The sequence below is a fragment of the Apteryx mantelli genome, chromosome 4 (genome assembly GCF_036417845.1).
Source record: "Apteryx mantelli isolate bAptMan1 chromosome 4, bAptMan1.hap1, whole genome shotgun sequence".
Lineage (NCBI taxonomy): Eukaryota > Metazoa > Chordata > Aves > Apterygiformes > Apterygidae > Apteryx > Apteryx mantelli.
In genome coordinates this window covers 1,207,785-1,231,183 of record NC_089981.1, presented here as the reverse complement: position 1 = coordinate 1,231,183, position 23,399 = coordinate 1,207,785, and the positions used below count along the sequence as shown (strand labels likewise).

Below are 23,399 nucleotides of genomic sequence, written 5' to 3'. Positions count from 1 at the left end.
ATGCTGAACCAATCTGATAGCCTTCTCTGATGGAATGACTGGCTGGGTAGATGAGGGGAGAGCAGTGGATGTTGTCTACCTTGACTTCAGCAAGGCTTTTGACACTGTCTCCCATAACATCCTCATAGGCAAGCTCAGGAAGTGTGGGTTAGATGAGTGGACAGTGAGGTGGATTGAGAACTGGCTGAATGGCAGAGCTCAGAGAGTTGTGATCAGTGGCACAGAGTCTAGTTGGAGGCCTGCAGCTAGCAGTGTCCCCCAGGGGTTGGTACTGGGTCCAGTCTTGTTCAACTTCTTCATCAATGACCTGGATGAAGGGAAAGAGTGCACCCTCAGCAAGTTTGCTGAGGATACAAAACTGGGAGGAGTGGCTGATACACCAGAGGGCTATGCTGCCATTCAGAGAGACCTGGACAGGCTGGAGAGGTGGGTGGAGAGGAACCTCATGAAGTTCAACAAAGGCAAGTGCAGGGTCCTGCACCTGGGGAGGAATAACCCCATGCACCAGTACAGGTTGGGGGCTGATCTGCCAGAAAGCAGCTCTGCGGAGAAGGACCTGGGAGTGCTGGTGGACACCAAGTTAAGCATGAGGCAGCAATGTGCCCTTGTGGCCAAGAAGGCCAATGGTATCCTGGGCTGCATCAGAAAGAGTGTTGCCAGCAGGTCGAGGGAGGTGATTCTCCCCCTCTACTCAGCCCTGCTGAGGCCACATCTGGAGTACTGCGTCCAGTTCTGGGCTCCCCAGTACAAGAGGGATGTGGCACTACTGCAGCAAGTCCAGCAAAGGGCTACAAAGATGATTAGGGGACTGGAGCATCTCTCTTATGAGGAAAGGCTGAGAGAGCTGGGACTCTTCAGCCTGGAGAAGAGAAGACTGAGGGGGGATCTTATCGATGTGTATAAGTATCTGAAGGGAGGGTGTAGAGAGGTTGGGGCCAGACTCTTTTCAGTGGACAAGAGGCAGTGACAGGATGAGAGGCAACAGGCACAAACTGAACCACAGGAAGTTCCATCTGACCATGAGGAAAAACTTCTCTCCTGTGAGGGTGACTGAGCACTGGAACAGGTTGCCCAGAGAGGTTGTGGAGTCTCCATCCTTGGAGATGTTCAAAAGCTGTCTGACACAATCGTGGGCAACGTGCTGTAAGTGACCCAGCTTGAGCAGGGGGGTTGGACTAGATGATCTCCAGAGGGCCCTCCCGACCTCAACCATTCTGTGATTCTGTGCGATTCCATGAAAAGGGACTGACCAGGCTCTCACCCCAAGCTAGGGAGAAAGGCCTGTGAGGCCTGGGCTACCTTCCTTTCCACACTGCCTGGGAAGGTACCTGCCACTGCTTGCTCCTCTTCTTCAACAGGCTGCAGGAGAAGAAGCCCTTACAGAGGGCAGGGTGACATTCTGGCTTTCAGTCCAGACATCTGCACAGCAGAAGTATGGCAGAAGCTTACCTTCCTGGCTGCTTCTTTACCCCAACAGATTTTGTTTCCTGCACCTCACTCACACCAGGAACTTAGGAAAGGAAGTTCTTTTTGCTGCTTGATTCTCCACCCCAAGAGGAAGACAAGATTAGGGAGAGGCTTTTCAGTAAAGCCTCAAGATCTCCATTTTGCTGAGGCTCCTTTGTGCTCATGGACTCAGCCGATCTGAGACAAAACAGCACGAAGCTTCATCTCCATGCATCCCATCCCTCCAAACCCTCCTGCAACCAAGATTAAAGCACACTGGCCACACAGCCACTCCACTTTACCATGCTTTAGTAGGCTGTTTTTGAAGGATTGGACAGAAAAAAGGAGACCTAGGCTAAAGCTTCTGATCTGGCACAGAAATCCCCAGCGCACTCCTCTTTCTGCAGCCCATTAACTTCATCTAGACTACAAGTTTTGGGGGTGGGAGCTACCTTTTTCTACAGGGTAACATCTATCTACGTGAGCTCCCCATCATCACTGTAACACCTGCTGCTGAGAGCGAAAGCCTAGCATAGCCCTCTTCCCTTACAGTGCAAACACTCTTCAGTGTGAATTATGAGAACAAATTGTCAATACCAAAAAAAAAAAAAATTATTACATGCTATGTACAGGCATTAAGCAGACTTTAGGACCCAGTTCCCCATGGCCCAGTCACGCTAGGCAAAGGCTGGGAAAGGAAAGAGAGGCCCAAAGAAGCAAGGTGACTTCACGAGGCTGACAGAAGGCTCCTGCACAATGTCACTGCTGCTCTGCTACTGAAAGGGAGAGAGCCACTGGGACACAGCCCACTGGTCACTGACCCCACTGCAGGGCCTACCAAGACTGCAAGGTCTGTGGCCCCTGGAAAGACTCTTATGAAACTCAAAGATCCAGGTGGTCCAGAAGAAAGCAACAGCCATTCTGGAGACTACTTTCAGCCCAGTTCTAAGTACATGCACACCACACACATGCTGGGGAACTCAGCAACCGGTTTGGAGCTATGCTGCCTCTCCTGGAAACCCCCCAGCACACAACAATCTTTAGGCGCAAAGATTAATAATTAAAGAGCAACAGAAAAATACAATCCTACAGGCAGCCAAGCATTGCCTGGAACACCAAGTTCAAACTGGGCATCTCGTTCCTCCCTTCTAACAGAGCACAGAACTGTTAGGGAGGCAATAAGGTCTCTCCTGTCCAGTCAGGAGACTGAAAATAAGAAGGCAGAGCTATTTATCTGGATGGGACTTTTGCCAGGGCTTGGGGAGGGCCATCACTCTTTTGGTGCAACCAACACTAATCTTTCACAAATGGGAGTGTTGGGTCACTGGGCTCTTCCTTCTCCTCTCACTGCTGGGATATGCAGCAACACAGCATATACTCTCAGCACTATGCTATAATAGCATTTGCTCCAGAACTGACTCCTGCAAAAATCACAGAAGACACCATAAGATTCTTATATCATTGGGTTTCCTCTGGATGCTTCACACCCAAAACCTGATTTCCCTTAATCCCTTATCTATTGCCAAATCTCAGTGAGATTACAAACTCAGTGCAAAATGAGACTACCTGGGAAAGAGCCATCGCTGCAGGAGGTCCTTGTTTACCTCTGCTATACACTTTGCACAGACCTCCAAAACACGACACCACTTCCCAGGATCTAAGAGCAGAGCAATGCAATCAAGAGAAGTGGACCAATCTGGGAGGCAGGTACAAGGCAGTCATTTCCTTCCTCAAGGAGGAAAGAAGGAGGAGATTCAAAATATCCCGCTTCAATGGTCCAAGCCTTACTTGGCAGCCGTGCAGTATGAATGGCATGTCTGTAGGTATTCACACAGTGGCACGCATTCTACTTTAGAGAACAGCACTGGGGTTACTTAAATGGTCCAGTGACAGTCTTCCTGCTCTGCCGCTTGGTTTAGGTTCAGGATTGATTCATGAGCCAATTCACCCTGCTTGTGAGTTCTTGCCCTCCTTGTGCTCTTGAAAGAGAGATGGACTGAAGGATACAGTGGATACTATTTCTCTCTGATTTCATCCATCTTAAGACAATACCAACTGTTATACCCCTGAGTAATGCAGACCAAAGAATTTTACTCAGGGTGGCCCCCATCAAACCAGAATTTCTCACTGAGCTGAATATATCCTTTGGACAGAGGCTTCAGCTGATGAATTCATCTCCTCCTGAGGAAGGGGCTACACTAATAAAGCAGCACACCTAGTTTCTTGTTGCAGTTTGCATGACACACCTTCATATCCCTAACTGCTAGAATAAAGAGCACTCTGCTCCAGGAAAGCTACTTTTCAAAAAAGTGTTCATGGACTAGCTCAGTCACATTCATACTTTTCTCTTTCCTGAGCTAAGCTAAGTTTTGGTAGCTACCCCATATAAATAACACGCAATGATGCAATTAAAATGATTGTTTTTTGGAAAAAAAAGAAAAAAAATAGAGAATATTGCCATGCTGGTTATTTCCACACAGGTTTTCAAATTGAAAACTAGGCATTTTTCTTTTTCTGTTTTTATTTTAACTTGCTGTTCACTTTTTCTGACTAACTATGAGCTCTCTTCCACACCAGAACATAGTTCCTGCACCAGGGATTTAGTAAAAAGTCACTGGACAATACAAAACATATAGCAAGTGTGCTTCTTGGATCGATTCATCCTACGTTCTCCTTGCGTGTTCCACGTCTGACTTCAAAGAAGCATGTTGTCTGGAGTGATACAAATGAAGACAGGGAAGATATCTGTCACACTGCTCGAGCACACTGTGTGAGGAGGTGCAGCACGGAAGTATTCGCAGAAACCGGAGGATGTAAAGGTCACCCTGGGACTGGGGAGGTGGGAGGCATGGAGTGAAGACATTCCCATAGGCAGAACAGTTCCTCGGGGCCTTGATGCTCTCTCAACACAGAGAGTCTCAAGAAGAGGCAAGTAATGAGGTTCAAATAAGGGTGAGATGTGCCCAAAACAGTGGAACAGCAAGATAAACCTCATGGCAATGCTGTGAGCTGAGAGTGGGGGAAGTGTGAGGGATGGATGACAACTGGTGAGAGCTCATCAGAAAGGACTGAATACAGAACAGATGCATGAGGAAGGTCAGGTATCTGGGAACTAAACTGAGGCTCCTCTCCTGACACTTCAGCCTGGACACTAAAGCCTGACCAAACCTCTGGGACCCATCCCTCTTCTGCTGCAAAGATGATTCTTCTTCCTCCATTTCTCTCCAGCACAGAAGACAACAGGCAGTAAACGATGCTGCTTTCCAGTGCTGCTGGCCCAGCTCCTTCTACCAGAGCAGAGCTCACACACTGTTTCTGTTTTAAAGCACCTGCTGGGGAAAGCAGCATGTAGGTCCTGAACTAACAAGTCAGTCTCGCTGCCAGCCAGAAGAACTGTGACAAAGAGTCGGGTTGTGAGAGAAGAGTGGGAAGGCAAGGAAATTACACAAACTGTATGAGTCACTAGATCATTAGATTAAAAGATCTCTTAAAGCCTCCTGTCCAGCGTGGCACAAGGTAATTCACTCCAGCTTACTCCTCGGGGCTCTGCCCTATGCATCTGGACTTTCATCACTTCCATTTGGGAAATGAAGCTACAGCTCCACACTTCTCAAAGTCTGGCAGTTATCCCCAGTGTCTGACCTAAATGCTCCCTTTCTTATTTCCATTCACTGCTAATGCCCCTTGTACTAAATAGCACAAGGATTTCACAGTTGGGCCATTCAATATCTTCTAGCCACTGCTGCCTCACAGATCAACTCCTCCAGTCCTGACTACCATCAACCTGACATTATCTGTCCTGTGAGACTGTCCCCAGCCTGTGCACAGTAATTCCTGTGCTATTGCTTTCTACTGTCATCCCAGCATCTGTCACAGCTGGGAGCACTGAGGCTGGCTGTCTCCCTGGGAATATCTGTGTTTGGAATTATTTTCCCCCAGATGCATTTTGTTTTGCTTTCCCAAAACAAGGCCAAAATGAGCTGGGCTGAACCAGAACAGTTTGCTGACTTCACCTGAAATGAAACAGAAAGTCTGGCCTTCCTGCAAAATCCACTTTTCATCTTTTCAATCCATGGTTTTGGTACTAATAGCATCTTTAGATTGCTAAATATATGTTATTGAGGTGACTCCATAACATAGTTGGGGTCTACTATGCTTGGGGTTGTCGGTTCAAATATCAAACAGGCAGCCCCTGCCCTGGAGGTTTTAGTCTTGAATTTCTCCAACGCATTTCGCTTGATGCCACACAACATCCTGATTAGAAACTTCCACCACATGGAATTCACAGAGAGAACATAAGACAGAACAAACACTGGATCACTGATAGAGCTGAAATATGGCTGTTAACACCTAGATATCAAAAAGCAGTGTGGTTACTAGCAGAGACCCTGAGGGACTGGTACCTGGGCCAAAGCCATTCAGCACTTTTTATTGCTGATGAAGTTTGAAGGCAGCACACAGACTAGTGGGACAGCAAAGAAAGGTAAAGGAAGGGTGTAGAGAGGTTGGGGCCAGACTCTTTTCAGTGGACAAGAGGCAGTGACAGGATGAGAGGCAACAGGCACAAACTGAACCACAGGAAGTTCCATCTGACCATGAGGAAGAACTTCTTTCCTGTGAGGGTGACTGAGCACTGGAACAGGTTGCCCAGAGAGGTTGTGGAGTCTCCATCCTTGGAGATGTTCAAAAGCTGTCTGACACAATCGTGGGCAACGCGTTGTAAGCGACCCAGCTTGAGCAGGGAGGTTGGACTAGATGATCTTCAAAAGTTCCTCCCAACCTCAAACATTCTGTGATTCTGTAATGATCACCCGGAAGTCCAGAGTGAAAGCAGCATCTACAGGTTGTGAAACTCTCTTGGAAAAAATGACTAATAAAGAGGCTCCACTCTTCAGGACTAATCACAGCCACACAAACCCTTGACATAATGTCATAGCTATGACAGCGACCACAGACTTCTCCATGCGCAAAGGGACAATCAAGCAGAAGCGGGAGAAATGGTTCTTGCTTTTTTACACACCATTGCTGGAATCCTGGGCCCAACTCTTATTGTTTGGAAGAGGACACAAAAATACTGGAGAAAATTCAGAAAAAGTCATAATAATGCTGCTAAGGATGTAAAAGAAGCTATACAAAGCAAGTATCCAGCTGATCTGTTTATTACTAGGAGGTTGAGAGGTGGTTCAGTCCCTATATATGTAAACTCACATCTGAAAAAGAAGCCTGGCAGGAGGGAGCTTCAGTCTCACAGAGGAGACATGGCAGTTGGACTGCAAGGTTTGTCAATGTCAGCCACGAAGTAAGATGTGGTTCCTAGAAGGGAGGAACAGCTTTCCAAAAGAGGTAAAACATGCAGGTCAGGGACCATCTGCTATTCTGTGCTCATAAAGCACTGCCGCAGGAGGCCCAAGGCCCTCATGAGTGATTGCAATAAATATGAATATCAACATTACAGGTTACCATCTTTTGGAAATTATAAAACATTATTCTCAAAGAGATGCTCTAGGAACAGTTCTACCTTTCAGATATCCTGAAGGTCCCTCCTAGTTGTAAAGCCTACAGAGTTCTGAATCTAACATTACACAGAGGCAGCAGGCAGACTGTCTCTCAACAGAGACACAAGGAGCTCAGGGAGACAATATCAAACTCTTTCAGCATAGAAAACTACAATCGTGGCCCATTTTTTGTCTAACTGTCCTCCAGGTTCTTCACATCACTGGATTAAGGGAAAAGATTTCAGAATTAACTGTGATTAGAAGGTACCTTAAGATTTTTAGTGGTACAAAAAACACTTTTGAAAATGTTTTTCTATTTCCTTATTCCTGCTGTAGTTTACTAATCCTTCCATTTGAGTGCTATTGGCAAAATTCACTTAAAACTCATGTTACTGCAACTCTAAGTCATGAATTGTCCGTAGAAGGGGAGCAGAGAGAGCACTGACTTCATGCCACTCCCACCAGACACTTCTCCCTAGCACCATACACTGGGTTCATCCCTTGCCTGAAGTCTATCAGACAGAGCTCCTAGCTGTGAGAGAAGCGTGCCTGGAAGCTGAAATAGAAATGAGAAAACAATTCCTTAACTCCAGCCCAGTTTTAACAGAAGACAGACTGTTCCTTAAAAGACAGTAGGTCTTCTACAGCTGCCATAGGATACCAGATGGTACCTGAACATCCCTGGAGATAAGGGAAGCTCACTTGAGGAGTGGCAACATAAAGGTAATGCAAACATATATGTTCTGGTAAGGCTTTCAGCACACTACACTAGACCCACACAAGTGCACACAGCCCAGAGTAGCATCCCACAACTCAGCTTCTAGTGAGTTTTTCCCTGTCAATCCCATCTGTTATGAAGTTTCAATCTGAACCGCTGTTCTAGCCTGCTTGAGCCCAGCAGCCCCCTCCTACTTATCCAAACTTTCAAACACTTTCTCCACTTGAAATCGTCTATGCATCCCTACCTTTGCCAGCCTTCAAGACTTCTCTGATTCTGCAAGATCTTTCTTAAGGATACGCTTGCTGCAAGCAGACTACCAGGTGGTCTTAAGACATATCCAGTTCTTTACAAAGACCCATCTTTGCTGCAGGTTACACCTGTGCAATTCCAAAGATCTATCCCCACCTAAAGCCCCATTTTACTTCTTTGTCAGTGTATGGATTGGGTGTCACAAAAGGAATGTTGCTTTTCCCTTTTGCAGATTCCTGGCTCTCTCCTAGCAACTTGTTCACACACATGAGGCTAGGGAAGAATCTTCTTTATACCATGTCATTAGTAAAGTATGTTAGTGGTTGTGCCTTAGGTCTAGAACTGAATTAAATGTAGTTTGATGAGTCTCTAGATACTCAGTGAACTTTCTGGAGCTGTTCCACCCAACTTTGCTGCAACCGGGAAAAGGACTGCAACTGTCTTGCAGGGAGCTGACTGTCCTGCCATCTCACTGCATCCCACGGGGTCATTCATACGGCAGGGATCCCATATTGCAGATCTGATCTTCTCACAGGAGAAGGGACCTTGGGAAAGACCCTTTTGGGACAGCAGTGCTGTCCAAGGTACTAGAGTGCCACTACACCAGTGACCTCCTGCCCGCAGCCTCACCCTGCACACCAGAAGGCAGAGCCTAACAGTCTCTTTCCCAGAAGGACAGTCTACACTTATTAACAACCACAGTGATCTTCACCAGTTATTTCTATATTAGCAGTTCCTAGAGCTCTGATCCTCATGACATCCCTGCTCACGCTGGACTAAAGGAAGTCCTCAGATTACTGGCCTCTTGTTTCCATGCAGGACCTGAAGGTCTCACACAGTTCCCTTATGCAAGGGGCTACACATATTTAAAAAAAAAAAAAAAAAAAAGAAAGAAATGACTCTTGCCCCAGAACTGTACAAATCTGTTAAACAAAGGGCTGACACAGGCAAAGAGACAGAGAACTGCCTGGATTTATACTGTAAAGCAGTGGTGGAGCTGAGAATAGAAAAACTCATCCAAACATATGCCCACTGTTCTGTCTGGAGGACCCCTGCTTATTGCTTCAGAAAAAAACCACAAAACCTGAAGAACTGCTAAAAGAAGCTGGCACACCTAGCCTCTGATAGGACAGAGACACCATTTTTTCTTTTACAGAGACCTGTACTAAAACTGGCCAACAAGTCAGATCTGTGTGCTAATCAACTTTTACACTGTGCTCTTGTTAGAAACTTTTATTCTTGGGGCTTGGGGTGGGGGTGTTTGTTATTGTTTTTTAAGGCTTACAGCAGAAACGGGTGAATTTCTGATGATCTGCACTAAGTCTCTGTGACTTCTCCAGTTCCCCTGAGAAGTCACCAGCCCATGCAGAATTTCAAGACTGAGCCAAGTCACAACCTGGCTAGGAAGAGGCCAAAGACTCCAGTTTCTCATGGTTCAACAAGATATATTCTTTCCTGTAAAGACCCCAGCCCAGAGCTATGCTTTTTTACAGACGAAGCATAAACCCACAACCACATATGATCAGAAGTCTGACAGTTCTCTTGGCAAAGCTGTGTTATTAACCTCAATCTCATGGATAAATTCCCACTGGCAGTAAAGAACACAAAACCTTCAGTTAATCCCTCCACAGTTTCACCTGGAGGTTGCACTGTTCACGGTTGTTATACAGGTCATGCTAGAAGATCTGATAGTCCATTCTGGCCTGAAACTTAGTTAAGTGCCTTTATTTCAAAAAATGATACTTTCAAAGTAGAAAAAAAAATCCTAAGAAATGTAATTTTATCAAAAGACCTACTACCACTGCCTGAGTCTTATGAATTAGCAAGTAAGCAAAGAGGAGAAATGGGTGTAAGAAGCACAGCTTCACAGGTAGCTTCATTCAGTCATTTTCACAAAACACAGCAGAACGGTTGTTAAATGTGGCACTCTCCGCTCAATGAGAGCAGAGGAAAAGTCTGGTGTTGTAGTTAGCACACTGTGGGAGGACCCAGGAGACTGAATTTCATTCTCATCTCTGTGTGTTCACTTTATCAGAGTGCTCCTTAGCTGCCTCTGTAAATAAGGAGAATCTGTCTCTCACTGCATGGAGGCCATTCCAAGGAGGCCCCTCTACAACGTAACCGCTAGTGAGAACGTGCATCTTAACAATATGAGACCTGACAACTGCTTATGGACACTAAACTTTTTTCTAAGCATGTTAAGGCCTCTAGATTTATTAAGAGCGCTATAAAGTTTGCAAAACAGCAAAATAAGATTTAACAGGGTTATCCTGCATTAACAAAAGCCCTAAAACAAACAAACAACATCCTGACTCATTTAGTCAACAAGCTCATCAAAGCAGAAACAGCTATAACAAAACTTGAGCCTCAGACCTTAGTCTCCTTCAGACGGTAACTATCCTCAGGGGGCAACCTGCAGTCCTAAAACTCATGTCTCTTTTTCACTTACTAGCATTAGCTGTTCACTGGCTGATCACTCTCAGATTAAACCACCAAAAAAGGATAAATCAGACTAACTTTCTCCAGCCCATTCCCACTATTTAGTTCTCAAGCTCACTCTCAGTGTGGGTTGTTTTCCAACACGGCAGAGAAGAGGTTTTAAAATAAACAAAAAAGCCCAGTAAAACTCCACTATTTCTCCCCTTCTGAGAGCTAATTGAAAACATTACAACTTATTTACTATGGGTCAGATCTCACGTAGTGAAACACAGCAAAGTCCTCCTGATTTCAGTGGCATTGCATCAATTTAAGAGAGCTCTGGAGATGCCAAAACTCGCTGCCAGGGTCCCAGTAATGCAAGAGCTTTGCCTTCACCAGACCCCCAGAGCCTATCTAGAACAGCAGTTCCCCACCCCGCAGCTTCCACAGTAACATGTAGCCCAGGAAACCTCCACCGCAGCTCACAGCCACAGGCTACTCATTTCTTTCAGATGAAAGCACATGCCAAGGATGACGATACTTGCAATGTGTTGTCTGCTAAACACTGCTGTCCAGGTGAGGTGTGAGGCACTGCTCTAGACCAGTGGTGGCAAACATTTGTGGTGTCTGGGGCCAACTTTATTAAGCATTATAATTCTTTGTCATTGGTACCCATTCTCATCTCTTCAAAAGCCAAACTTGGCTTTGGTGAAATGCTGCAGGTTCTGGACAGCACAGTGGCATGAACACCTACTTATTTAGGCCTTGACTAAATTAAGACAACTGTGTTGAAAATTCACAGTAAAAATGCATGTCTATCAGTGTTCATCCATGATCTGCTTTATCCACAGATATCTCCCAGGTGTACCTGAGCCACAGTGCCCATTTCTAAAAGCAGAGAAACAGTAAAGGTCCCTACTCTGATGTTCCACAAGCCCATCCTGTTGGATTATGTTGTCTTTTGATCAGTTCCCCTTTCCAGGCCCCTGCATATCAATACAACATCTAGTACCTGAACTTTTCATTCTGGGCTGAGAAGCTTGTCCCTAGTCTACAGGTCCCCACATTGCTGTTCCTTGTGTCCCATTAGCTCCTCAACACCAACAACGACATGAGTTATGAAATCTCATTTATCACCTCCCCCTCTTCTCTACATGTTCCGCTATGCTGCATGTGAAAATTCATCACCATCCACCTCTCCATTCCAATACCTCCTTCAAAGGTTTGAAGTAAAATAGACAGGAGGGAAGGGAATGGACAGAACCCCTCCTATTCACTGCCCAGAACTTCGCACTGACCTAGGATCTTGATTTGGATGGGATTTCACTTGGGAAAGGACTGTTTCTATTCTTACTCTGGGCTCAACATTGATTATATTATCAGCAGTCAACCGTGAAATGTCTTAATGGCCCTTATACTGCACAACTTTCAAGCTTGTGCTTTACTTTAAGCAGGTGCTTCATTTCCAATGAAGTCAAAGCGCACATTTCAGTGCTTTGTTGAATCAACGTTCATAACCATTACTTGTCACAACAGAAGAGATAAGCCAAGATCAGACTGACTGATAAATTGTTTAGCTTCCTGTTTATCTGGATTGCTAGCAGTCAGCTGTTACCAGTACAATGGATTAAAAGTCATAAAATGATAGCTTTTTATTAATAAATATTGTCAGACATACAAACTAAGTGAATCTGCAAGTTCCAAATTGAATTCTATTTACTGTTTATATTACATTCACTCCTAGAGGCTGCAAGTAAGCCAGGTACTGCATGCTTTACAGAATCACAGTAAGCAGATGGTCCTTACCATCAAAGCCATCAGACAAACAGCTTGCAGGAATTAGGTTCCCAACTCTTTTGGAAACCCTACCTGTGTCTTCCCAAGCCCGCCCCCGTGTCCTCTGCATTGTCTCCATTCCATCAATTACTATCTTCTTGGCTTTAAGTAAGAAAACTAGATCAATTTGACACTTCAAGTCTCCCAAAATAATACAGTGCTGCAATGTTGGGGTGATGATGACAGACTCTACAGAAAAAAAAATACAGTTCCAACCAAAAATGGTTTCATTACCCTTTTTTAAAAAACAGAGATCTCAAAAGCCGGCGGTTTGGATTACCTGCGCCTATCAGGTTCTTACTCACCTCTGGTCCCACTCCACACTGCTCCAGCTAACCTGTCAATCTCTATTCAGACTACTTGTTACTTTCCAAATGCATTCCCTCTTTTTTTTCTCTTCCTACTGATACAGCTTGCAATTTATTAGGGCATAACACAGCACATCTCCTCCAATATGCTATAATAGAACGATGGAAGCAGAGGAAGAAAAGAGGACTGGATAGAGCAAAAGTGATGAGGGATGCAGAAGGGGAGGAATGGGAAGGTAAGGAAAGGTTAACGCAAGATAATTCCAGAGACACAAAAAAGACTTTAACTACTGTAGAGACTGATGCCAGCTTTCTTACCGCTAAGCCTGTCTGGCACAACCGTTGGGGTATGAGAGAAGCAACAATGCTGTGCTGCACCAGAGGAAATGACTCTTATCCTCTACCTGCAGTCCTGCACAATAGCCCTAACTCTGGACATACCATGGGATTATGATCACAGCCATGTAGTATCCCATTAGGGCTGCTCCTCCTGGTTCACTCCAGCCTCTGCCCTCAAGTCCTGGATCTGAACACACTAAGGCTATTTAAAACTTCATTCTTGGTCTTTCTAATCCACCCAAAAGCCAGCAAAATGAACATGCTTTTGCTCTCATTCCACCAGAAATCTGGCATCTACATTTTGCAGCCAGGGCTGGCCACTCTCTTCAGACCTGTAGCCCTGCTCCTAGACCATCCTTTCGCCATTTTGAGTAACAGCATCAAAACAGACAAAGTTCAGCGAGATAAGTGGTGGACCCTGGATAGCACATTACACTTCCCCTCAGGAAGGAAGTCTTTCATTCAAACATGCCCTTAATGTGCTCCAGTGCATGCAGAAGAAGGCGAGGAGAACAGGATCCCAGGCTGCCCATTCCAGCTCCACCACCTCAGACAGAAGATGTCCTCCCTGTCCGTTGTGCAGGGCAAATTGTGCAAATGGAAGAATGAAGGTCTGGAGGGTAAGGAAGGGTATGCAAAAGTGTGTCAGCCAGTAGGAGTAAGAGGGTATATCCATAAGACCAGAATTGGAAGCCAATGGATAGTAAGGTTTGGTGTTCATAGCAATCCACCTTCTACTTCTAAGAGCACCCCTTTTCTCTACACACAGCAGCATCCTCCCTTGGCCTCCATGCCTCCCCTGCTTATCTGGCACAATCTCATCCCTTTGTCCACCCCTGGCTTATCTGCCTGGAAAGCACCAAGGAGATCATGCAGTGGGTTTTCTCTCCCAAAGGATGCTACTCCATAAGCTGGTGCATGGGAGAGGTGTCTGGTAGGCAGCAGGTTGGGCCCAAAAGCCACAAGTCTGTTCCTGTTTGTGTCTCCAGTCGCAGCTGCTCCCCCGTCCTCTGGCAACACACCTGTTAGTTAATCATTCCTCAGACACATTTAGCTTACTGGGGTTCTTATCAGAGAGTGCAAAGTCCAAGGGCAAGAGCTCACCAATCAGCAACACTCCTGGAAAGAGGCAAGGGGGTTACCCAGCAAGCTCTGCAAAGCAGGTAGCCACACCACTCTTCGCTCTGCCAGAGCAGTGCCATCTTGAGCAGGGAGATCCCTGGGCAAAGACACACCGGAGGGAAGCCAAGCCATGGTCTAGGGCCCTGTCCAGGCAAGACAGAGGAAGGGAAGACACCTGTAGCACTGTTGCAGGCCAGGAGCTCTTTGGTCACAGACCCTTGCACCCTCCTAGCAAAGCTCCCAGATCCAAGGATCATTTAGTCCTTGCCCCAGTAGGATGAACCCATGAGGACAGGGCAAGTACCCGATAACCAGGACAGGGAAAGTACAGCAAGGCTCCATTTCACTTCCTCCCTTTAAAAGGCATCTTCTGTTTTTATTTCTCACTAAGTGACCAGGGACAGAGAATGATACCAGGGCAGGAAACAGAGAGAAAGCACAAGACAAAGAAAAAAACATTTACATTTGACAGAAGGCAGAAAGCCCACGGGAAGAGCAGCCTTCACACACCATTCAGGTGGGGCTATATTTCTCCGGACAATGACCAGCTCTTTCCAGGGCTAACCATACACAGAGGTCCAGGGGCCATCTTTTTCTGTGGTTACTGCAGCCAAAACCTGCTTCTCTTCCATACCTTGCAAGCAGCCTTATTTCCAGCAGAAAAGCCAAAGTAGCCCATGCCCTTGCTCCCCACAGGGTCCAACCCTCAAAGAGTGTGACTGGGGCAATGGGGTGCTGCTGACTGTGCAGCTGGTCTGTGGACACAAAATCCTCCAGGCTGTCCAGCCTGTTAGATCTCTCTGGGAGACAGCATGAGACAGATGCCAGCACACATCACATGCTGAGGTTGGTGAATGCTTCTCATGCATAAACCAAGCCCCAGGTCCTGCTTTTAGACTAAAAGAGAACCTCAGTTTAACCTTCCAGACAAGATCTGCACTAGTAGATCCAACTAATGGCAATAAGCCAAATACCTGCGCTCCCTGCAGCATGGGAGGCCACATTAGTCAGAGTTTCCACACCCACGTCTGCTCTCTAAAAGACTAAAGCAACTCACTTCCACTGCTACCTTCTCACACTCAGGTAAGCACCCATAGGACTCCTGCTTTCACAGACCTGCTGGCATAAAAATACTCCCCGGTCCAAACACCTGTAGGAAAGGGCTGTGAGCGCCTTTGGAATGAATCACGCTGGGCTACCTCCTCACAGGATGCAGCCAGATGTAGCCATGCTGAGAAAAGCATGGATTATATCCACGCTCCAGGCACAGCACCAAAATGAAGAAACACTGCTCCATAAGGCTCCTGGCCCCAGCCAGCTTTTCAACTCCCTGTGCAGGGTCCAGGTCAGCCCCCCAGCTGCCTTCCCTTCAGCTCATGGGATAAGGCCTGCACCGTCATCTCACAACAGGCTTGACAGGGTCAGTGCCAGCACCTTGCAGAGCTGCCTGCTATCCTATGAGTGGATGCACTTCTTCCTCAGCCCCAATAACTAGCTAACAAAGACAACAGATTTTAACAACTGGACCCCTCTGACCAGCACCCTAATAAGTGTCCTGCCTGACTGGCATCTCTCCCCCAATATCCTTTGCAAGCAGAAGTCCTCATGCAGTCATCCTACTCCAGGCACAGGAAACAGCACAGGTCAGCTAGGTCTCTGAGCCACTAACATGCCCATTTTCCAGCAGTGTGGTCACATATCCAGCAAGACTCTTTTCTAATCTGCCCTGACAGCCACCTCTTCTTGGCTACCTCCTCCCAAACACCCACCTGGGCCCACTCCGAGCATAACTCCTAGGACACCAACCTGTGGAAGACACATTAACCAGAGCATGGGCAAAGGACCTCTCACTGTCCATGAAGAAGGGTCTGTGACTGCATGTGAACATCGCTCTTCCTGAATCACAACCCACTCCTCATCTAACTCCCTAAAGGATCCACCCTCCCATAAACAGCTCTCTGGCCTTCTTCCATCTGGATGTTCCCTTTCCTTCTCCTGCCCAGGAAAAAGGAGTTCTTTGGAAACTGGGGAGAAAGGGCAGATGGGCAGACCCTAGAAAATTACCGCCACAACTGCGAGACCACGTTTGTAGTGGCAGATTGCTCTGTGCTAGCCTTGCACTGAGGAGTAGATGAGGACAAGCGTTTAGGCGCTGAGAACCTTTCCTGCTACTGGGCCTGCTGAGATGGAGGTGGCAGCTTCCCCCTGTATCCAAGAATGGACCCCGGGGCTTAGCCAAACTCTGCAGCCTGTTGATGATGAGCTCAAGGGAACATCCTTCTCCCCTCCCTCCTCTGCACAGGGCCTAGGATGGAGCTCTGCTAACCTGAAGCCTCATGTTACCTGCTCTCTTTCAGGACTCATGCCGATCAGAGGAAAAGACTCAGGTAGGCTGGGGAAGCTGGAGATAGAGGGGCAGAGAGAGAAGGGCCAGGAAATAATCACACTGGGAAAAGAGATGGAGAGGTGGAGGGGAAAGAAAGCTCAGCTGTGGAAGGGTTAGGGGGTCTGTGCTGTTACCTGCTCGGATCCAGCGCATCCTGAGCATGGTGAGAGCAGATGTCAAGCTGCTGCTGTGTCCCTGCTCTCCCCCTCTATCATCATGTTGCCTAGCTCGGCTTGTCTGGGTCCCAGGGCTGCTGCCTGCTGGCTTTTCTATTCCCCCAGAGAAGAGTGGGAGGGCCAGGGAAGGAGGCTGGGAGGTTGCTGCTACGCTCTGGGATTTGGGTCTGCGAGGGGATTACCAAGAGGGACAGTCATGTGTTTCTGCTGTACCAGGTTCCCCAGGACCATTCTGTCACGGGCTAACTCTGCTCAGCAAAGCACTCCACACAAAGCCTCTTACTTTCCCCACTGCACCAACCAGGCCTCAGAGAGACCGCCACGCTGCAAAGTCCCTGCTTCCCCAACTCTCTTCCTCCTGAGGAGAGCTGAGTCTAGGCACCAGCACAGGAGCAAAGCACCCGGACCGAAGCGCAGCAAAGATCCTACTGTGCTTTTCACAAAAAGCCTGCGATTCTCCACCGCTTTTCACAGGTGCTTTCCCTCTGCCTTTACTCTCATCCCATCCAACAGCTCCGTGGGAGCCCTGCAGGAAAGCCTCTCTTCAGCATGGCATCAGAGCCAAGGGAGACAGAGGCTAAGGGCCAGACAGCAGCCGGACAGGCATTCTTCAGCCTCTGGAAAATGAGCGTGAAACCCAGTTCCCCAGAAAGCTGTTGTTCTATACAATTCGAAGGAACGAGAAGCTTTGATCTGCTGTCGTCGTAAAGGTTTTCCCCATCCTTTTGCAGCTGCAAGAATGCCCACACCCACACTGTGGAACACTTGGACGTAAGCCCCGCAAACAGCCGCTGGGCTCCCACTTAGAACTAAAATGGCCCCGTCCCAAACTCCTGTCCATGCTGCTGCGAGCTGTTAAACAGGTGCCCTCTTCCACCCAGGAGGCATTTGTTTTTCCGTGGGGAGAAAAACACCCCTCCTGCCCAAATCCGAATTTCCCTGGCATACACATGCCACCTATGGTCCCCTACTTCATCTATCATACCTTCCGCATGCAGACTCCATCTGCATAGTGGAGGGTGGCTGTGTGCAGTTCAGTGCCCGGGGGACTTTTGGAGTTGTCATGTGAAGCCTAGAAGTCTAAAGATTTATGTGGGACCAGTTGTCCTCGTTTCTGTGGCGTGGCTTCCACCTCCTAATCGGCACCGTGATAAACCCCACAGTCTCTGCTCTAGAGGCCCCAGGTCTACCGTCCTTCTGTCTTTTTTGCTCCCAGTGTTTCTGGTCACAAGAGACCACCAGTCTCCCCTCTGCACTCCCAAGTAGGCAGAAAGTCTCAAAAGCAGCCTGTTGTCTCTCTGTGACTCTTATTCACACTCCTCCAAGTTCCTGCCTAGCAGAAACTGAAACTCTCTGCGTGGAGCGACCCCCTGGCTAACAACAGCTAACACCAGTAGCCAGAGACCTTCCCTCTCAGTGAAGATCTCCTCCACCATTAGTCAACGGGCAGCTCTGAAAAGCAGGTGATTATTCCTCTTCTCTTGAGTTCATGGCTTTGCTGTTTCACATCAGTGAAAGTTCCACCAGTGAAGTCCTCCCCAGCTCACACCCATCCATCACCAAACCCTCGTGCAGAACAGCACACCAAAGCAGCACTCAACCCTTGTGATAGAGCATGGTGGACAAGGGGAAGTCCATGAGTCCTGAGTTTTGTCCTCTGCCTTAGCCCCATCGTTTCATCTTTCCGCATCCAAGGAAAACGAGGCAATAGCCCAGACCTCCTCCTGTGGGGCTGCAAGGTGGCATTTGCTGCTAACATATTGGAAAGTGATCTATGATCACAATAAATATCATCAAGAAAGCAACCAATACCATTAACACACGTATACACACACTCCTACGGGCAAAACCATTCACTAATACAAACACGCTTGCTGCCTGGCTGATAAAACGCCTGGTGCTCGCTTGCTCACTCCCAGCTCAGAGACTTCTGTGACCCTTCAGGCAGCAACCACAGTACCGACAGCGTAGCTACGGCGGCTCTTCCAAGCATGCACGCACAGATACACACACAGTCGCTCTACAAACATACGCTTCAAAGCGTTTCAGCCACTTGTGCTCTGCAAAAAACTGTGAAGGGCTGAGGTAAATCTGCTTCATTTCACAGGACTTGCGCGCCCTTACTGAGAATCTGAGTTTTCCTATATAACCAAGTACTGTCTCTTCCCAACGACAGTTCAACCCAGTGCTGCCAGACCTCCAAACTTTTAGCGTTCCCTATTCTATGTCTCCTGACATTTCTGAGTTCCCTCCTTGCCCCATCCCCATTCTGACAGCTTCCAAACCACCCATTCCCCTGCCCCCCAGGCCCTGTTCTGCACATCTTTCCTGATATACATTCTTTAACAACCGCTTATCTCATAAATTAGCCAAGAGAGAGAGGGATCCCGAATAGCTGAGCTCTGTCGTAACTGTTTCCCTTACGTGAGTGGTAGGCAGGGAGGAAGGTAAGGTTTCTAGCAGGATGCCAGCCAAGGGTCAGAAGCTTTCGACTCCCTACTTTTCCTTTGATACAAAATACAAATGCTCTGGGTAAACACTCCCAATACTAAGGAAAGACCAAACTGAGCTCCTTTACCTTCCCTGCCAGAACCCTCAGCATCCCACGCTCTCTGCCTCAAAGCTTTCCCAGCTGTCTGTCCACAGCTCCCTTCAGCAGCATGGTCCTGGGCACCGCCTAACATGTTTACCAGCTGCAGTAAAACAAACCAGGACAGCAGCGATCTTTCTAACACAGGACGGGCTTGCCTCGAGGAAACTCAGAGGCCATTTTGCCAGTCTCAACTCACACTCTCAGCGTCTTCAACTCATCCCCTAAGAGGGTGTGAAGTTATGCCTATTACATCTAGCAGCACCTCCCACTCCTCTCAGAGACTGCATACACTTTTTCCTAGTCCTCTTCCCAAATCTCGGAGCAAAGTCCAAGACTTTTCACTTCATTCTTTTGCTTCTCTCTCTTCACGTGTCTCGGATCTCACTGTCAAGGAGCAAACAACTACATGCCAGGGTAATAAGGATATCCTGCCTCAGCAGATACTGAAAACCTTCCTTATGAAAACAAAGTTCTGTCTCCTGTAACCGGGAAAACCAGATCAAGCCTTGCTTTCCACTGGCTGGGCCAGGCAATGAGACCTGAGATCTTAGGAGCGCTCTTTCCTCCAAAAAAAGTCTCGCTCTGCAGATGGATCCTGCTGTACTGTCTTTGGAGCTAGCCTAAAGCCAGGATTTGGGATCAGCACAGACACCAACTCTCTTCCACACCTCAGATAAGTCATTTAGCCTCTCTCTAGCGCAGCCTCCACTCCCCAAAAGTCTGCAAGGAGAGATCAGTTAATCCTCGTCTGACACTTTGAAATACCGAGTGCTACATAAGCACTAAAGGATTACTCTTAAATATGGTGGGATTGCTTACAGCAGACTCAAATCCAGTGCAAATCAGTTTCAAGCAAAGGAAAGGGAATTCCCAAATTATATCACGGTTTTCAAGTGTACAGGAAGAAATCCCCTTAGTGTGAAATCTCCACTTAGACAGAAGATGATCTGTGAGAAGAAAATAGATTTCACTATCAGAGAAAGGTATGGTTTGGACACGCATTCCCCACAGGAAGGGAACGAGCAGACTCAGTTTAAAGACGTTACAGGGTAGCAATGAATCAGTTCTGCTAGTGAATTTATCTCTGTAAATTAATAAAGTCTAACAGATCTATTGTTCACCACTATATTACCCTTTCAGAAAGCATTAATCCTTCAGGACACTGAGACTCCAGGGCAAATCCGACTCCATGCTGCAAAGCTAGCAGTTTAAGGCACTGACCTTCACTTCTAAATAACAGAGGATCAGTTTGGTTGCTTACTCCTTCAAAGCACTACGATTAACCGGCATACACAAGAGAAAAGAACCTTGTTTCTTCACCTCTCTACATAAACTGAACTAAACAGCAATCCTTCGTGTTAAAACTTTCTCCTCCGCCCCCTCTCACCCTTAACTGCTACATTGCAATATATGCTGTTTAATAACGCCGCAGAAGGGACATAGCTGCCCAAAGGAAATAAACAGCTACGTTGGACTCTACAACAAAATTAAGCGTTCACAGAAGGAAGTTATATAACTGAGCAACCAAAGGAGATGAAGAAATATCCTTCAGCCCATTTTCCTCACTCTCTGTTTTTACAGGGACAGGATGTTTTTAGTTCAATCCCTCCATCACAGAGACAGACCGATGGACAGAAAGACAGACAGACAAAAAGGCTTCCCCCCTAAAAAAAAATGCTTTAGGAGAGAGATGAAGTACCCTTCCTCCAAACGAAAACAAGAGACAGTTGAAGTCTAATGTCTGTAAATAACGACAGGGCGTTGAGCGAGGGCTGCCCAGGACACCAGCGATGTGCACGGTGCCTAGAGGACAGGAGGCAGGTGGGACAGGACTGTGGAACTTTGTCCAAGTGTAATCCCAAAAACAAAACCAGCCCCCTGAAGGCTAGGAAGAAAACAGGCTGGGAGTACTCAATGAGAACCCATGCGGCAAAGCTTCTCATCCTCACTAATCCTGTTCCTCCTGGGAATCCAGGATCACGGCTAGAACAAACAGGAGATGCTTTTCCCTTTGAAACAGAAGAGACGGGTTATTGAGGCATCTCACAGATGCCAGAAGAGAGGAAAATAAGAGGTAAGTAGTTTGAGCCTTTGTTCAGCTCATGTCGCTCCCTAGAGCATCTTCTATTTGTGGCACCTTCGCTTTCTTCCACAGGTTAAGACCTTTCACTAGCCAGAGAAATGGAGAGGACTCCTCACACAGTCCTCACACCCCAACTGTTCGAGTCAGTGCAGAGTGAGAACTCTGGAGGAGCAGGCAGCACACTTCTGAACCCACAGCGAGCGAAGCACAGCAGAAGGACTCGGAAGAGATTCAGGCTCCAGGCCTGACCCATGTACACAGTCTCCTCTCCAGGGAGCTGGGGATTAACCCAGCACACTGCTCTGCCACTTGCAACAGGACCTTTCATGCAACGGAGCCTAGCTAGGATGGCAGTGTTATCCTCCCTTAGCAAGGGAATCTGCATGTCAGGAACTCACACCAAGTTGCCAGGCTCACACAACCAAAACCTTAACCTGGGAAAAAGCCCACCAGACAACAAGGGGAGCTAGGTGTGGGGTGAAGGGAGGCAACACCAGAAAAAGAGAAACAAAGTCAATAGGCGAGACAGAGAGACAAAAGGAAGAGTAAAATGTGTGAACAAAGCCAGAGCAAGAAGAAGGAACACTGAGATGATAAAGGAACAACAAGGTGCATAGATAGCGGCAGGGTCCCACCCGTTAACACAGCCTCACAGCTCGAACACAACAGTTCAGCTCTACAGACTCCTCAGCTGTTGCAAGCAACCACATACCACCCCTGCTTGACGGACTGAATTCTCTTTACAACATTTCCAACATTGGTTTCAATAAAAGTTGCTGCCAGTTTGCACTTAAGCGACGGAGTCTCCAATCCATGGTCATGTGTGGCCCATAGGAGTCCAGAGCTCTGTCTGGACAACATTGACCTACAGGAGCTGATTAAAGAGATGGTTTTGGGGCCCACTGCTGAACACTACTGCTGTAGGATTGGCTATGTTCTAGATCAAAGACGGATGATTCCCCCAATGAAAGCACGCAACTGGGAGTCCATTTCCAGCATGCTGTGCCCAGGGGCAACGGCTCAGGAAAAAGGTACAGAACCTCTGGTCCCGAGGTGAGTAGAGAGGTTGGCCAGGAGTTTGGTGCCATGGTGTTGTCTGCGATCCATACAGTGAAGCTAGTGTCAGGAGCCTGCAAGGGCGCTGTGTCTGCTCTGAGGAAAGGAAAAGCACATACCAAGGTCCTTGCTGGGGTGCAGGCTGGCGTCTGAGGAACGACACAACACATTCCCAAGCCCCTGCTGCGACGGGAGCTCCCACTCAGGACCCGCGACATGCCCACGGTGCTCTGGAGGATGCACACTTGAACCCAAATCCTGCCCAGGCACAGGAACATCAACCAGTCGGGGACTTGGCGCGACTCTGGCGCCAGTCGGGTGGGCAAGGTGGCAGCTGTGCCCTGCCCTCGTGTTCGGGTGAAAGATCACCTCGAGCCCAGGTGCAGCACAAGTCTGGCTGGGGTGGCACGGGAGCAGCCGGGCCCGGCGGCGGGGAGGCAGGAAAGGACCGTGAAGCCAGCGGGGTGCCCCTTACCTTCAAAGAAGCGCTGCAAAGCCTCCGTCTCGTCCACCACCTCCATAGCTGTGCCATGCACCGGGCAGCCGGGGCTAGTGTCGGTGCCCGCAGGGGGGCATCCCCCCCGGGGCGAGCCGGGGGGCCGGGATCGGGATCGGGATGGGGCTCAGCGCCCCGCGCCACCACCGCCGCGGCGGGGTCCCGGTGCCGGTGCCGGTGCCGGCGGCGAGCGAGGCCGCCCGCTGCCCATCGGCCTCCGCCGCGCACCGCCCAGCGCTGCCCCCAAAGTTGCGCTGCGGGCGGGCTGCCTGCCTGCCTGCCTGCCTGCCTGCCTGCTGCCGCCGCTGCCGCCGCTCCTCCCCGTCCCGCCCCCGCCGCCCCGGCCCCGCTCCTCCCCCCCGGCCCCGCCGCCGCTGCCGCCAGGGAGAGCCCGGGAGCCCCGGAGGAGAGGGGGTGGGGGGCAGCCCCGGGGTCCGCGCCCCCCCCCCCCCCTTGCGCAGCGCCGAGCCCCACGGCGCCGGGACGGCACAAGGCCGCGCGGGCAGTGCCGACCCGCCCGCCGCACAGCGAAGGACCTCAGCAGCCCCCCCCCTCCCCAAACCCCCCTCGTTTTTGCCAACAGGCATCTGAAAAGGTAGAAAGCGAGGCCTCAGCGCAAACCCCACTCTTAAAACCTGCCTTTCTCTTTTCAGATAAGGGAGGGGGGGAAAAAAA

The 23,399-nt window shown here is 48.5% G+C and overlaps 1 protein-coding gene across 7 annotated transcripts in view; it reads right to left on the bottom strand.

Annotated features, from left to right (window-relative positions):
- Nucleotides 1-22,958, bottom strand: part of MYRF (myelin regulatory factor) — a 79,854-nt gene extending 56,896 nt beyond the window's left edge. For all 7 annotated transcript variants that reach the window (XM_067295793.1, XM_067295794.1, XM_067295796.1 and 4 more), the window contains exon 1: nucleotides 22,704-22,958. In XM_067295793.1, the coding sequence (XP_067151894.1) occupies nucleotides 22,704-22,749 (46 nt within the window). In that variant the 5' untranslated portion in view covers nucleotides 22,750-22,958. The remainder of the gene's footprint in view (nucleotides 1-22,703) is intronic.
- Nucleotides 22,959-23,399: the final 441 nt, after the last annotated feature.